General features: G+C 47.8%; 1 protein-coding gene across 1 annotated transcript in view; it reads right to left on the bottom strand.

Annotated features, from left to right (window-relative positions):
* Positions 1-15,084, bottom strand: part of Cmtr1 (cap methyltransferase 1) — a 44,456-nt gene that overhangs the window by 26,141 nt on the left and 3,231 nt on the right. The window contains exons 3-5 of the mRNA XM_028767930.1: positions 5,059-5,210; positions 3,398-3,556; positions 393-485 (exon numbers count right to left, since the gene is read on the bottom strand). Of these exons, the coding sequence (XP_028623763.1) occupies positions 393-485; positions 3,398-3,556; positions 5,059-5,210 (404 nt within the window). The remainder of the gene's footprint in view (positions 1-392; positions 486-3,397; positions 3,557-5,058; positions 5,211-15,084) is intronic.

Below are 15,084 nucleotides of genomic sequence, written 5' to 3'. Positions count from 1 at the left end.
CAGCTGTAACCCTGGGGCACTCCTGAGGTCACCCTACCCCTGGAGACCACATTGAGTGGTGACCACTCCGGTCACTTTCCGTTTTCTAGAATGACAGTAAGCGAGTGCCTTTGCTGACAATGTCCTGGTCACTCTGAGGACAGAACACTGTCCTTTCCTCCTGGAACAAGGCCTGGCAGTGAGCAGAGACCGCACAGACACAGCACAGGTGACTCCTAAGGTGCCCAGAGAGGGAAGGCGGGGTAACTGTTTCTACTTTCCAGGTTTCATGCCACACCTCCTGGGACACACTCGTGACACGGTCTCCACATTTCTCTAACTGCAGTAAGCACACACCAGACTCAAGGGAAGAAAAGCAAGGGAGAGATGGGGACATCTTCAAGAAACCCTACCTTTCCCACGACCATCCAGTCACTCATTTCCTGAGAGTCAGGAATTTCAGTGGTACATTCTGGAAACCAGGACACCTGCTCACAGGCATTGGGCTACAAACAAAAAGAGAGGCAGACAAGTGAGATAAGACAGGCCTTTAGGATTCTGCCAACTCACCAGGGTTTTCCCCAAAACAGTGCAGAGGGACTCAGACAGGCTCAGAAGGGCCTAAGTTGGTGATGTGAAATACAAGTGGCCAGACATGAGCAATCAAAGCTAGAACTCTGAAGCACAGCTCAAACTCTGCTTCAAGTCCTTTAGAAAGTCTCTGGATCATCAGGGTTTCTCTCATCTGTGTCAGTGTTACTTAACGACTGCCTGTTGTGTGTAAACACTCAACTGCAGAGTGTAGTAAAAGTCCTTGGCTTAAGGTGTTTAAGAGACTGAGGACAGAGAAGCAACTAGGCAGTGTCACATAAATACAACTGTCCTAGAGCCTTTGTTCACAAAATAACCCAGAAACCAGCAGACTGTCTCCCCCCGCCCCCAGCACTGACCCCAGGAGAGCAGATCATCTCTAATGGCTGTTTCCTCTTAGCTTTCGGGTACTTTACTGCACAGACCTGAGCAGGGTTCTTAGCTGGCCCTACACTGACACTCCTTGCAGAGCTTTTCAAGAATGATGCCCTTTATAGCACACAGTTGACGTTGGTCAGAGGTGGAGACCGAATATGAGTCACTCTCTGAATAACTGTCCAGTGAGTCCAGGACTAGAACACTGAGGATCCCAACCCAGTAGCTAACCTGTGTGGCAGCTGAGAAGACTGCTTCACAAGCAAGAGTTACCATTGAGAATTGAGGCAATGAGATTAAAGGTAATATTACATGCTCTGAAAGGCATAAAATGGTATCACAATGTAAGGTCTTGGGGCAAGGCAGCCACTATCAAGACAGAAAAGTTAAAAAGGGAAATCACTGCAGCCTTTACGCATGGATCTGGTAGTGAGGTATGGTTTCTTCTCCCGGTCAAATTCACACCTTTAAGCACAAATGCAAACTATACACTGTACATGACAAGAAAGCCAGACACACACCGGACATCCCTTTGTTGAGTAAAAACAGAAGCAATCTCCTTCTGGAAGCCTGTACATTAAGACTACCCAGGGCATGGATTTGCCTGAGATGTCAAACCTTGAACATGTGGGCTCCAGGAGCCCCTAAGCACTCTCCGTGCTGGGGCCCAACCAGTCACATTTGTCTTAAGGCAGCGGCTACCAACTGACTCTGCAGCCAAGGCCTTCTTAATTTACCAGCAGCTGAGAAAAGTCAATCATGGTCAATGGCAACTGCAACAGCTTCATCACAAAAAAGGGATTTCTTTATAGACTATCTCCTTAAAAAGCGATTTTTACAACTGACTTTCATACTTCAAATTTAATCAAGTGTATTCACGTTCTGCCCCATGAAAGGATCAGAGCCACTACCAACTTGTTCCACACAAAAGAAGATAAGAAAAACACTCGGTCTTTCTAAGGCCACAGGAGGCTTGCAGCCATAAATCTTTACCCAGTTCCACAGTTGCATGCACAGCTAGGAGGCAACAGAGCAGGTCCACCACAAAGCTGTTAGGTAGGGCCAGTAAGAATGGAAAAAAAAAAATTCAGTAAATTTTCTCCATACACAGCCCTGTGGCCTCCTTTCCCTGAGATGTCACAGAGGCAAGTAGCACAGCAGTTTCCCAGCACCCAGAGCCACTGCTTCCTAACTACAGCCACCATGCTGTGGTCAGACACCTGTGCTGGTCCCTAACCTCAACACCATAGCGCTCAGATTACTGCCGTCTTCAAGTGCTTTTATCATACCTTGACACTTCAAATCCTTGAGGAATAAGGTAAAAACAGGCAAAACTTCAACACTATTGTACATAACAAAGAAAAAGCCTCACTTCAGCCTGGAGATATGGCTTGGTGGTAAGTGCTTTCCTGGAATGTGTAAGATTTGAAGTTTGATTCTCAACCCTGCACAAGTTTGTCTCAATAAATACAATCAGGTAATAAACAATTAAGCCACCCGCCCAGCAGGAGAGCAGCACACAAGCAAACACCTGCTCAGGACCTGCTGACCTCTGTGAGGACAGAGTCTCAGAGGCTCCTACCCTGTCCTGCACACAGTGGGGCAAGGAGTGCTCACCTGCCTGCCCAGCCCTGCTAGCAGAGAGAGCTCCTAGCTTGTGAGGGCTACGAGCAACATCCCACTTAGCCTGGAAAGGGCTCTGTGTAGCCAGTCTCCCTCAACCATACTCTGTCTCCTAGCCTTAGTCCTAGAAAAGCAGAACAAGCCGCCGCCTCTGCATGCTGCTCCAAGGTTCTTGTCTGTCTCAGCCAGGGTTTCTACTGCTGTGATGAAACACCATGACCAAGACACAATTGAGAAGCAAAGTGCTGACTCGGCTTACACTTCCACATCACAGTCCACCTCTGAAGGAATCAGGCCAGGAGCACACACAGGGCAGGAACCTGGAGGCAGAGCTGATGCAGAGGCCATGGAGGGTGCTGCTTGCTCAGCCTGCTTTCTTTTTTTGCTTGTTTTTGGGACAGGGTTTCTCTGTGTAGCCTTGGCTGTCCTGCAACTGACAGTGTAGACTGGGCAGGCTACAAACTTACAGACTGCCCGCCTCTCCTTCCCGAGTGCTGGGATTAAAGGTGTGCACCAGCATTACTGCCTGGGTATAGCCTGTGTTCTTACAGAACCCAGGAACACCAGTCCAGGGGTGGCGTCTCCCACAGTAAGCTGTGCCCCCCCCCATCAACGATCCATCAAATAATGCACCACAGGCTTGCCCCATCCACTCAGGACATTTTCTCATTGAGTTCTCTCGTCTAAAATGACTCTACCTAGTGTTAAGTTGACATAAGACCCTCCTCAAACTGCCTCCCGCGGGTTCTAATCTGTTAAACTCTGGTTTCAGAGAGCTACCCATTCCAGAACACCAGCAGCTTTCCTGTTTCCCACCCTCACCAGTTACCTCCGGCTCATCTCGCCAGTCCACATTCAGCTCCTGATCGAAGCCCTGCAGTGTCAGACCCAAACCACGTCGACCTTTCTGACTGGAGGTCTCCACGATGTCCTTCCGACCCTGGCTGTATTTCCCCAATCCCTCGCCTTCTCTGAAGCCCATCTTGGCCTGAAAAAAGAACAAAGCACAGTTAATTCAGTCAACAGACATTTATTTAGTCCCTACCACAGGCCATACATGCTGATAAACCCTGAGAAATATCAATGATTGAGGCCTACAGTCTGCTTGTTAGCCTAACAACGGCAAGAAGCATACCTAACCCACTGTGGGCAGTGTCTGTTCTGAGAGTCTAGGGCAACCTCAGTTAGATAAATGACTGTAGTGCTGGAATTAAAAGCACCAAGAATACTCAATGAATCTCACTGGGCGTTTGCAGCCATCCTGTCTGATTAAGTGAACAGGAAATGCAGAGTAGAGCTGGTAGAGAGCCTAATTTAGGACACGGCAGCTTCAAGCAGTAGCTCCTCTCTTACCCTTTGCCCAGGCATGAGGCCTTCAGACTAGGACAATGAAGGCTCACAGGAACCCAGTCAGTTAGGAGAGTAACTTGAAAGTTCACGTCATGTAAGACAGAGAGGGAGGACATGTGGAGGCATGGCACAGAAATGCCTTTTTAGTGGCTTTTTAAAGGCAAAAATACATGCACACTAGACCCCAGAGTCACTAGACAAAGGTAAGACCTCAATGACCAGGGACCCAAATCCCAAATCCCACGAGTCTTACCCAACTGAGGAACTTCAATGCCAAGAACTAACTCCTTCCGGAGGGTGGGAGCCTCCACTATCTGAAAGCTGCTACTGAAGCTTAGGAACGGGCAGACTCTGTAGCAGCCACACCCCTCTCCGGGGTCTCAGTCCTGAGCTCCCATGGTCCACGTGCCCAGAGTTTACAGGCTTCAGGTTAGACCCTGACCCATGACTTCAGCAGGGTGCGCCTCACTCTTAATCTAATCCAACAAAATTACAGGAGCCAACCATGAGATGCCGAAGCTGGACAGGAGGCAAATGTGGCCGTCTCTAAACTTTACACAGCCACTAGATTTTACTGAGGAAAGTCAGCAGTCTCCCGCCTCATCTTGGTGCCTGTGAGTGGGTATGAAAGCCGAGAAAGAGTTGGGCCTTCCATGGAAAGAGACCAAGCTGCCTGCTTGCAGCACCTCAGAATCAAAAGGCATCGAGTTCTCTCCTTTGAGGGTACTCAGTAGAGCAAAGGCAGCAGGAAGCCTCCACAAGCGCTGACAGGCACCCAGTCTAGGGAAGACTGCCACATACTTACGATGCTCAACAATTAGTGAGGGCACTCAGCTATGACCCAGTTCTGCAGGACAGCACAGACTGGCACTTTTCATGGTTGAGTCCAACATGACAGACATGTCTACTGAGAGGAGGCTGCTTTTCCTCTACAGAGTTTCTACAGCCAAACACCGGGCGGTGGTGGCATATACCTTTAATCCCAGCATTTAGGAGGCAGAGGCAGGCAGATCTCTGGGAGTCTGAGACCAGCCTGGTCTACAGAGTGAGTTGACCCCCCAACACCAGTACATCCTGGCCTTCTTTCTGTCTCTCTCTCTTCTAGGCAGCTTTAGACATTCATTCTAAGCTGAGACATACCATAAGCTTCTGGGAAACACTGTTATACATGGAATATCGAGAAGATGTTCCCTCCACAAGGGAGTCTGCTGGGAAGGCATCTTTGAAAGCATCAGAGCAGGGCTGCCTCCCCTCCGTCTCACTGTCAGATCCACTGAGGCTTGTGGTAGATGCTGGGAAAGAAGAAGAGACGCGTTAGCTGGGCAGGTCTGGATTACAGGACTGCCTCGTACACCCGCACTCCACGTGCCCTGCCTCTGTCTAGCATGGGTCCTGCACTCATGGAGGTCACAGTGATGTCTCTCCTCTTGCAGCTGTATATGTGGCTGTCATCAACGATCCTGATGACATGAACCATACCACAGGGCAGGAATGCACACATAACCATTTCCTCACCAAGCCTTCAGTTCTATCTACTATCAGACTGCGATGATAGAACTTGCCTCACCTGGGTGCTTGAAAACTAAACAATACAGAAGAAAGCACACTATCACTGCAACGTGTACAGTGGCAGCGCTGGTGTTTCCAGTAACGCTCAGTAATTAACAGCTATTTCTTTCTTTTTTTTTTTTTTTTTTTTTTAAAGATTTATTTATTATATATGAATACACTGTAGCTGTCTTCAGACACACCAGAAGAGGGCATCAGATCTCATTACAGATGGCTGTGAGCCACCATGTGGTTGCTGGGATTTGAACTCAGGACCTCTGGAAGTGCAGTCAGTGCTCTTAACCACTGAGCCATCTCTCCAGCCCAGCTATTTCTTTTAAAAAATCATCCTTTCATTTTATCCCACTTACCCGTCTGTCTGCAGAAGTTCCTGGAGAGTGACTATGTGTGGAGTCAGAGACACTTTTGAGAGTTGGCTCTTTCTTTCTACTGGACAGATTCAGAGGCTGGATCAAGTCTTCAGACTTGGCAGGAAGCACCTTCACCTCTGAGCCATCTTTCCCACCCAAATTTCTCAATCCTGACTGCCTAAGCTCTTAGTTAGTTCTCCTTGCAGTCACAGTCCTTCAAACTGAGACACAAGAGAGTAGGCCTTCACTGAAGCTGGCTACAGGAAGAGAAAAAGAGGAAAGAGGAAAGGGGAGAGACATGGGGAGACAGAAGGAAAAAGAGGAAAGGAAGGCTAGGGATGAAGACAAACTCCAACAGGACCGCCGACTGAGCAGGCAGTGGCAGAGACAGAGTGAATGCTACAGGAGGCGCTGGGGTGTGAGCAGGCCACACCACCCTCTCCATATCATCAACCTTGTCGGAGGGCTCCACATAACACCTAACTCAGCAGCAGCCAGGAAGGAGGGAAGCTGCTCCTCCAGCAAGGTGGGATGCTCTCCAGACTGGGCACTCACTTGGGTGCGCACATTCCCTCTGTCATGTGCTTGATAAACCTATTTACCTGAAGGCTACTTCATCCAAAGCAGTTTCTAGTCAGGAATTCTACTGTAATATGACCAAAAACAACCTAGGAGGAAGGGATTGGTTTCATCTTAAAGTTCACTGTTCTTCAAGGAAGTCAGAGCAGGAACCCAGGGAGGGACCTGGAGGCAGGAGCTGAAGCAGAGACTATGTACGGAGGGGTGCTGCTTACTGACTTGCTCTCCGTGGCTTGCTCAGTCTGCTTTCTTATACAGCTCAAGACTACCTGCCCAAGGATGGCACCACCCACTCTGGGCTGCATTCTCCTGCGTTAACCATTAATCAAGAAAATGACCTACAGGCCAATGTGATGGAGGTGTTTTCTCAGAGCTCTTTCTTTCCAGATGACCCTAGCTCGTCACAACTTAGCACTTGTCAGTTTGACGCACGACACATTGCTATTCAACTAGTCTTTCTTTTCTCATTTGTCCCTGAAATAATGTTAATTTGAGTATCACAATTTAAAACATATTATAACTTTAAAAGCCTCACAGTCTTAAAAAAAATTCAACACTTTAAAAGTGCAGTCTAGAGGCTGGAGAGATGGCTCAGCACTTAAGAGCACTGACTGCTCTTCCAGAGCTCCTGAGTTCAATTCCCAGCAACCACATGGTGGCTCACAACCATCTGTAATGGGATCTGATGCTCTTCTGGTGTGCCTGAAGACAGCGTTAGTGTACGCATATAAAATAAATAAATAAATAAATAAATAAATAAATAAATCTTTTAAAAACTAATTTCAATTTGGGCCCAGCATGGTGGCACATGATTCTGATCTCAGGAGGCTAAGGCAGGTGGATCTCTGTGAGTCTGAGGCCACCTACAGAGCTGATTCCAACACAGTCAGGGCTACACAGAGAAAAACTGTCTCAAAAACCAAAAAAAAAAAAAAAAAAAAACCCTCCACCTCTCCTGTCTGGGACCCGCACATGATCCTCTGCATTCCAAAGGGCCTAGCCGGCTCTGTTTCTCCAGCTCTGCCATTTAAAAGCTCTGAGGCTTTTAAAGTTATAATATGTTTTAAATTGTGATACTCAAATTAACATTATTTCAGGGACAAATGAGAAAAGAAAGACTAGCACATGCAGCATGTCTCAGAGGCCCAGGACCACAGCTGCTGCTGACCTATGGAAGTCATCCCATTGTACTGGTGTCTCCAATGGCCTCTCCTGGCCTCTCAAAAGTGCCAAACCTCCGCTGCTCTCTATGACCCTTTCATGCCCTTAAAACCAGGACCATGGGCTAGAGAGATGGCTCAGTAGTCCGCTCAGTAGTCAAGGGCACTGACTGCTCTTCCAGAGAGAGGACCCAAGTTCAAATCCCAGCACCCACATGGCAAATCCCTGGCAAAATACCAATGCACATAAAATAGAAAAACAACAACAACAAAACAGGACCACATGGAAGAAGCCTACATATTATCAAAGCCAAAAGGAATTGTATCCTCGGCCACAGCCTCTGTGTGCTGACCCTGAGGAAATAACTCCCAGAAGCCTTCCCCTCAGTGATGCTGGTCTCCTGTCAATCACAGCTGGTTCTCAGCTCCAGCTACTCAGCATCCACTGTCCCAAGCAAAGCAGTTCCACTCCAGCGGTGCTGACCCCTTCTTGGTCACAGCTGATCATCAGTCACATGTAACCACAGCTACAGATTCCTAACTCACATCTCACAAACACAACCAATTCCCCAGAGAGTTTAAGGAGCTCTCAAACGTCCCTCTGCAACTTCCCAAGGCGGGCCTCCGCTGTCGGCCCTGCTCGCAGCCTTATCTTCCAAGTTCTCACACAGCTCAACAGGCTCTCAACACTCAGGCGGTCTCCAGCCCAACGTGCCAAGCTCCTCCCACAATCTGCCCAATGTGCCAAGCCCCTCCCACAATCCTCCCAATGTGCCAAGCTCCTCCCACAATCCTCCCAATGTGCCAAGCTCCTCCCACAATCCTCCCAAGACAACATGGTCAGGTCAGTTACAGCAACACCCTGTGATCCTGGCGCCAAGTTCTGTTCTAGTTTGCTTTTCTGCTGCTGGGATATTGTGACCCAAAGCAACTCAGGCGGATCTCTGAGTTCAAGGACAGCCTGGTCTACAATTTCTAGCACAGCCAGGGCTACAGAGAAACCTTTCTCGAAAGAAAACAAAAACAAAGCAAGCAATGTGAGCACACATGCACACAAGAGTGCAGGGCTCTCGGAGTCCAGACACGGGGTTGGGTCCCCATGAGCAAGAGCTCTAGGCCTTTGTGAGCCGCCTCAGCAATCTCTCCTGCCCATAGCGTCTTATGCCTTTCAAATGTACAAGAACCACATAAATATATATTACTTAGCAAAATATAGGATATTTTTAAATGAGCTTAGCAATGTGGCATAATTCCCTTGGCGAAAAACGTAGGGTGCTGAGCCAAAGCTAGGCACGGTGGCATGTGCCCACGATCCCAACACCCTGGAGGCTAAGGCAGGGACATTTCCAACTCAGGCTGAGTCGGAGCTACACATGGAGAGCCTGTCTCCCTAGGAGGGGTGGGTGGGGCCGGGGCACTGGTGCTGTAGGGAGTTCAGAGCAAAGACTCCACTACACAGCTCTGTACTGAACCAAGGTGCTCAGACTACAACGTGAAGCTCACTTATGATTCTCAGGCTTACCAATGTCACCCCTCTGCAGCTGAGACTCACCCCTGTGTCTTTCCCACCATGCCTTCCTGACTCTCCTGTCCACTGCGTCCAGTACTAAGTCATCCCTCCATCAGCGGGGCAGCCGCTTCCTTGCCACACGCTACACGCGGCTCAGGATTACTCATACAGAGCAGGAACTCTGTCACAGCCATTGCTGTGTCTCCACACTCAGGGGGAACCTTCACTTAGTGGAGATGACTTAAATCAGCCAGCTGGTGCCTTTTTTGAGCCCCTACTAAGTATACGTATGATGGTTTGTATATGCTTGGGCCAGGGAGTGACACTATTAGAAGGTGTGGCCTTATTGGAGTAGGTGTGTCACTGTGGGTGTGGACTTAAGACCCTCATCCTAGCTGCCGGAAGCCGGTATTCTGCTAGCAGCCTTCAGATGAAGAAGTAGAACTCTCAGCTCCTCCTGCACCATGCCTGCCTGGATGCTGCCGTGTTCCTGCCTTGGTGATAATGGACTGAACCTCTGAACCTTTAAGCCAGCCCCAACTAAATGTTGTCCTTATAAGAGTTGCCTTGGTCATGGTGTTTGTTCACAGGAGTAAAAACCTAACTAAGACAATATGCCTCAAGTTATTTCCTGGTACAGGAAGTGCCAGATGTCGAGGCCTCAAAAGGCAAGGACGGAACACACCATACAAAGCACTTGGCCTTCCTCAAACGATGCCTCGCCCCACCACAAGTCTGAAATAGGAGAGAGACATCAGAGGCCAAGAAGATGGCTCAGCAAGTAGAGGTGCTTGCCAGACCCTGAGATCCTGAGTTCCAGCACTAGAACCCCAGCGGGAGGGGAGGAACAGCACCCACTAACTGTCCTTTGTCCTCCACATGCCACTTATACAAGCCCCCAACTAATACACCACCACACAACAAAAAGTAAATACATGTAAAAAAAATTATAAAGAAATTTCATTTAAAATCTAGCCCACGAGGTAGTGGTCCATGTCTTTAATCCCGGCACTCAAGAGGCAGAGGCAGGCAGGTCTCTTGAGTTCGAGGCCAGCCTGGTCTACAGATCAAGTTCCAGGACAGCCAGGACTACACAGAGAAAGCCTGTCTCGAGGGGCTTGGGGGGACCCTAGAGGAAACAAGAGACATGAGAGCTCACAATGCTGGTCTTGTTTACTTATCAGACAACTGGGGCTCTAATATAGCACCATGTTAGAGCAGTGCTTACCACATACAAGGGCCTGGATCGGAGTCTTAGTGCTTATTTAAAATACAAAATATTGCTTGTCTAGATAGACAACTCTTTTGTTTCAGAACCTGTTAAAGAATAGTACATTTTGCCGAAGAAAGAAAAGACCAGTAAAATGCATGGACAAAAAAAACAAAACAAAACAAAAAAAACCCCACAACATTCAAAGCACATTCAAAATATACTCAGAACTGTTTTCTGTACTGATCCTACAGTAAGGAGACATTTTAGTTTAAGAGTCATGAAATCTGCCCGTTCCTATTAAGATGGCTGCCTAATTTTCTTAACAAGGCAGTATCTTGCTTATATTCACCATTGTAGCACAAGTCACAGTGGCAGAGAGTGCTACTCAGGAGAGAGAGAGCCAGCACATTAACAATAAGTAACCATGGAAACAGAGAGGTGAAGTGATATTTATTTTCCATTTTATACTGTCCTGCAAAAATTAGGGAGAAAAAAAGCCTACAGGGCTCTAAAGGATTACCATTCCAAGCTCTGAGAAGAGACTGATTACTTTCCACAGGACCCATCACCAGACAGCGTTGGGGGGTGGGGGGGCAGGCCTCCTGAGAGGTTCTAGGCTCCTCAGGCTGCAATCCATCACCACCATATGGATGAGAAAGCTCGGCAGCAGACCGCCCAATGCTGAGGAGTGCTGTGTCAAGGGCAGGTTCCCTTCTCAGCTGCCTCCATTCCTCTACCAGGCACTGCTCAGTACCCACAGCAGGGTGGGGAGCATGCCCCATGGCACTCCTGGGAAATCGACTGCTACAGGGCCCGTTAGAATCTGCAATGGTGCAGCTCTTAATCCTTTTACTAGCCTTGTGGACATGCACAGGCCTACCCTGAAAACATCAGAAAACTGTATAAAAATCTCTCAAGGGAGGCATCCAGCTGTTAGCAGTCATCCAGATGTTAGCCTTCTCGAGGATCCAATAGTGACAGTGCTGTGGCACACACCCCACTGCCAGAAGTGCAGGTTCGTGAGAACCTTAGTTCCCTGAGAGAAAGTCATCTTTTCTTTTCATAACATCTTTGGGCAAAAAAAAAAAAGACAGGAAAAGACAAATTTGGGTGGAAAACTTATTAGGCAAATCAGTGCTGGACTAGCTAGAGAGCGCCTGCATGAGACTGGCCCAGAGATCTGTCCACTGCATGTCCCCTCCCATGCTCTACCTACAGTGCATACACCACATGTCTACTCAGAGAGGACACTGGCGGCTCAAAGTCCCGAAACACCTTGTGACACAAAGAAACATCTGAAAGGCTAAGAAGCCTGATCTCGCTCGCTCGCTCTCTCTCTCTCTCTCTCTCTCTCTCTCTCTCTCTGTCTCTCTCTCTCTCTGTCTCTCTGTCCTGTTCACACATAAAGCCAGGTCCTTGCTTGCTGTGACTTAGGAGAACATTTCCTAGATTGCCCCTAATGTCCAAAGACGGCAGCAGCCACTACTAATTTTTCAGAGAAATTGGAGAACTGTCATGGCCCCAGGAGACCTGAAGGCGGGCTTTGTTTCCTAAGACCAGTAAGAACACTGAGAGAAGTTAGTCACGAGGAGCTACGTTAACAGGCTAATCAGGCGGTCTATTAAAACCATTAGTTTCATTAAGAACTTGTCAAAGCTGGGTGACATCCCTTTTTACATCCCAAGGAGCGTCCCTTTCTATGATCGATCACAAAGCCCCAAATGTTATTTAGGACTTTCATTTAGGATTTCTGCCCTACCTGATAGAAATCATCCCTAAGTCATTTAAAGGCTGACTTCATACAGGAACAGGTTCCCCAGCTATTGGCAAAACTGAGCACAGGGCAACAGAACCATAGGACAAGCCTGCCCGAGTTAAAAATTAAAGTGATACCGCAGGAGAGCGCTCCAACAATCGTGGCCAAGGTGAGCAGTGTGCACAGACAGAATAAATTATGAATTTTAATAAACATCACATCCTACCTAACAACTGCTGGGGAATACACTCATTCTTGCTTAAAGATGCCATTTCTCCTTCATGCCAAACAAACAGTAACTCATTACAGCAATTGAAACAGACACCGAAGGGAGGTTTTGATTAAGGTCATGAATCTGGACTGACAGGAAAGCGATGGTGTATCGGGGCAAAAGCCTATTTAGGGAAGAATTAGACCTCGTAGAGGGGAAGGTGCTTTTCATGTGGTGAAGGAGCTCTGCACCTTCTGAACCAATCCGCTACAAGAGGACCACGAGCCCACACCACAACACAGCTAAAAAGAAAGGGGAATTGTCTTAGGACCAGTTTTCCTGTAAGAAACAACTAATAAGAACAAGATGCCGTCCTCTACCTCTTTTTACTTCAAAAAGATTATTTGACTCTAAGTTCCAGAGAGTTTATTTACATGTGGAAATGCTTTAAAACTCCTGAGAGCCCCTGGGAGAGCAGGATGCCAGGGTGCCCACGATTAACACCCCTGCCTTCTTTTCCCTGGATGAATGTCAAGCTGCTGACCTGGAATGTATCTACCTTGTGAATAATGAAGAACAATCAAACTGATTGAATAGTTCTGCTAAGGAAGCATCACATCAATCAACCACAGAGAGAAGACACAAGGTCCAGACAGGAAGTCACTACTATTCTTCTGCTGTCTGATTGTCCCCAAAGGGTATTTCTCAGTCATCTAGAAGAACAGTGTGTGCAGGTAGAGGCAGCTGGACCCAAGTGGAGGCACCCTGCTGGAACTCACCAACCTGGAGAGGAAAGCTGCACGTGCACCTCAGGAGACAGAGCTTCCAACAAGACGGCAAACTTGTCCAAGCACACTGTCCAGGACACACCGAAGAGGAACACAGCCGACATCAACACTTTAAGGTTCTTAGGAAGTTGACACTATGACCTTTTCTCAATCCTGTCCAGTCATGTACTAAGCGTTTGCTCCACCGCCAGGCATGGAAGAGTGAGCAAGAACCACTGAGTAGTCAGGTTGACTCTTGTCCTGACTCGTGTCCCTGTAAGGCTGCTAAATTAACCTGGAAGTATGTACATCTGAGGGTTTGCCTCTGCCTCCTGCCTCAATTTCTGCAACTGAAAGGAACCACCTGGTCTATTGTCAGACACATGAGAAACTGGCCAGCCAATCTCCACTCCCAGCCACAGTCAATCCTAATTGAGTCATGAAGCTACTTCCAGAAAAGGTGAAAGCTATTTTGTAAAATTAAGGGATTGTGCCAGGCTGGTAATCACACTTCACAGTCACATTTTTTCAAAGTTTAAAATGTCAGCCGGGCATGACACCTTTGATCCAAGCATTTTCGAGGCAGAGGCAATCGTATCTCTGAGAGTTCAAGACCAGCCTGGTCCACAGAGTGAGTTCTAGGACAGCCAGGGCTACACAGAGAAATCCCGTTTTGAAAAAACAAAACAAACAAAAAGAAGTTTAAAATGTCAATTAGACCAGTTTCCTTAAAGGAGCCAAAATTATATAAGCTATATAATTCTCATCTGGGACCTGCCCTTTCATCTTTTCAAAAATGTCACTGGCAGGACATGTCCAAAGATCCACTTAGCACTAGACACTCCCTAGACACACCTGCTGCTGTCCCTCACAGGCTTCTCCACACCCCAGAGGACCCATGCACTAGCATGGTATTTGTTTTTTTTTCCTTTCCGTTTAGTGACCCTGGCCACATACAGACTTTCTCTTCTACTCTGAAATCCAGTCAAACTTTTTTAGTAGTTTTTAACAGGTCCTACTACATTGCTCAGGCTCGTCTCAAGCTCACCAGCTGAGTGAGCTCTCTAGTGTCAGCCTCCCACCCAGCAGGAACCAGACATACTTGACAGTGCTTATCACTGAGACCTTGAAGGCACCCATACCCCCACACGCAAGGTCATGAGTCTGTCCATTCTAGATCACCGCTGCAGCAAAGCTGCCTGTCACACTTCTCTCTGCCCATCCTCACTAGATTAGCTAATGTGTAACTGTCCTCCTATGAGCCTACCACTAGTAAGTGAAGATCACTTCCTAACACCTACCAAGGAAGCATCGCATCCTTTTAGTCAACAATCTGTTACAAAGATTCAGTCCAGTTTACCACTGATCTCACAGGGCACGCAAAATGTAAGTCAGCTAGTGTCTGGGTTGAAAACTGCATCCTCCTCCAAAATTCCTGACACCTATAAACTGGGGAAGACTTTTATTTGGAAACAGAATCTGCAGATATAATTACGTTTGACTGAGAGAACACTAAAGAGGCATAAGTCCTAATCCAATGACTGACATCCTCCTAATAGGGAAATGCTGACGCAGATACAGGAAGGCAAAGGCAGAAACTAGGGAGAGACGCACTACCACCAGAGGCGTGCAGTATCAAGGACTGTCAGTGAGCCATCAGACATTACGGAAGGGGGAAGGGGAGTCCTTCCCAACAGCCTTCATAGAGAGCATGCAGCCCTGCTGACAACCTGGGTGAGCCTCCTAGTCTGCAGACGTGGGAGAGAAGAGTGTTCTACTGTAAGCAGTGCAGCATGCAAGAGCTCACTCCATAGCACAGCTCTCAGAAACGAATGGAAGCCGAGTAGAGTGGTGTACATGTTTAATCCCAGTGCTCAGGAGGCTGAGGCAGGTGGATCTCTGTGAGTTCAAGGCCAGTCTTGTCTACATAGTAAGTTCCAAGACAGCCAGAGACACATAATAAGACCCATCTCAAAACAAACCAAAGGAAAGAAGGAGAGAAGGAAGGAAGGAAGGAAGGAAGGAAGGAAGGAAGGAAGGAAGGAAGGAAG

This window comes from Grammomys surdaster, unplaced genomic scaffold (genome assembly GCF_004785775.1).
Source record: "Grammomys surdaster isolate TR1022 unplaced genomic scaffold, NIH_TR_1.0 183, whole genome shotgun sequence".
Classification (NCBI taxonomy): Eukaryota; Metazoa; Chordata; class Mammalia; order Rodentia; family Muridae; genus Grammomys; species Grammomys surdaster.
Note: the sequence above shows the minus strand (reverse complement) of the source record. Positions and strands in the feature narration are given on the sequence as shown.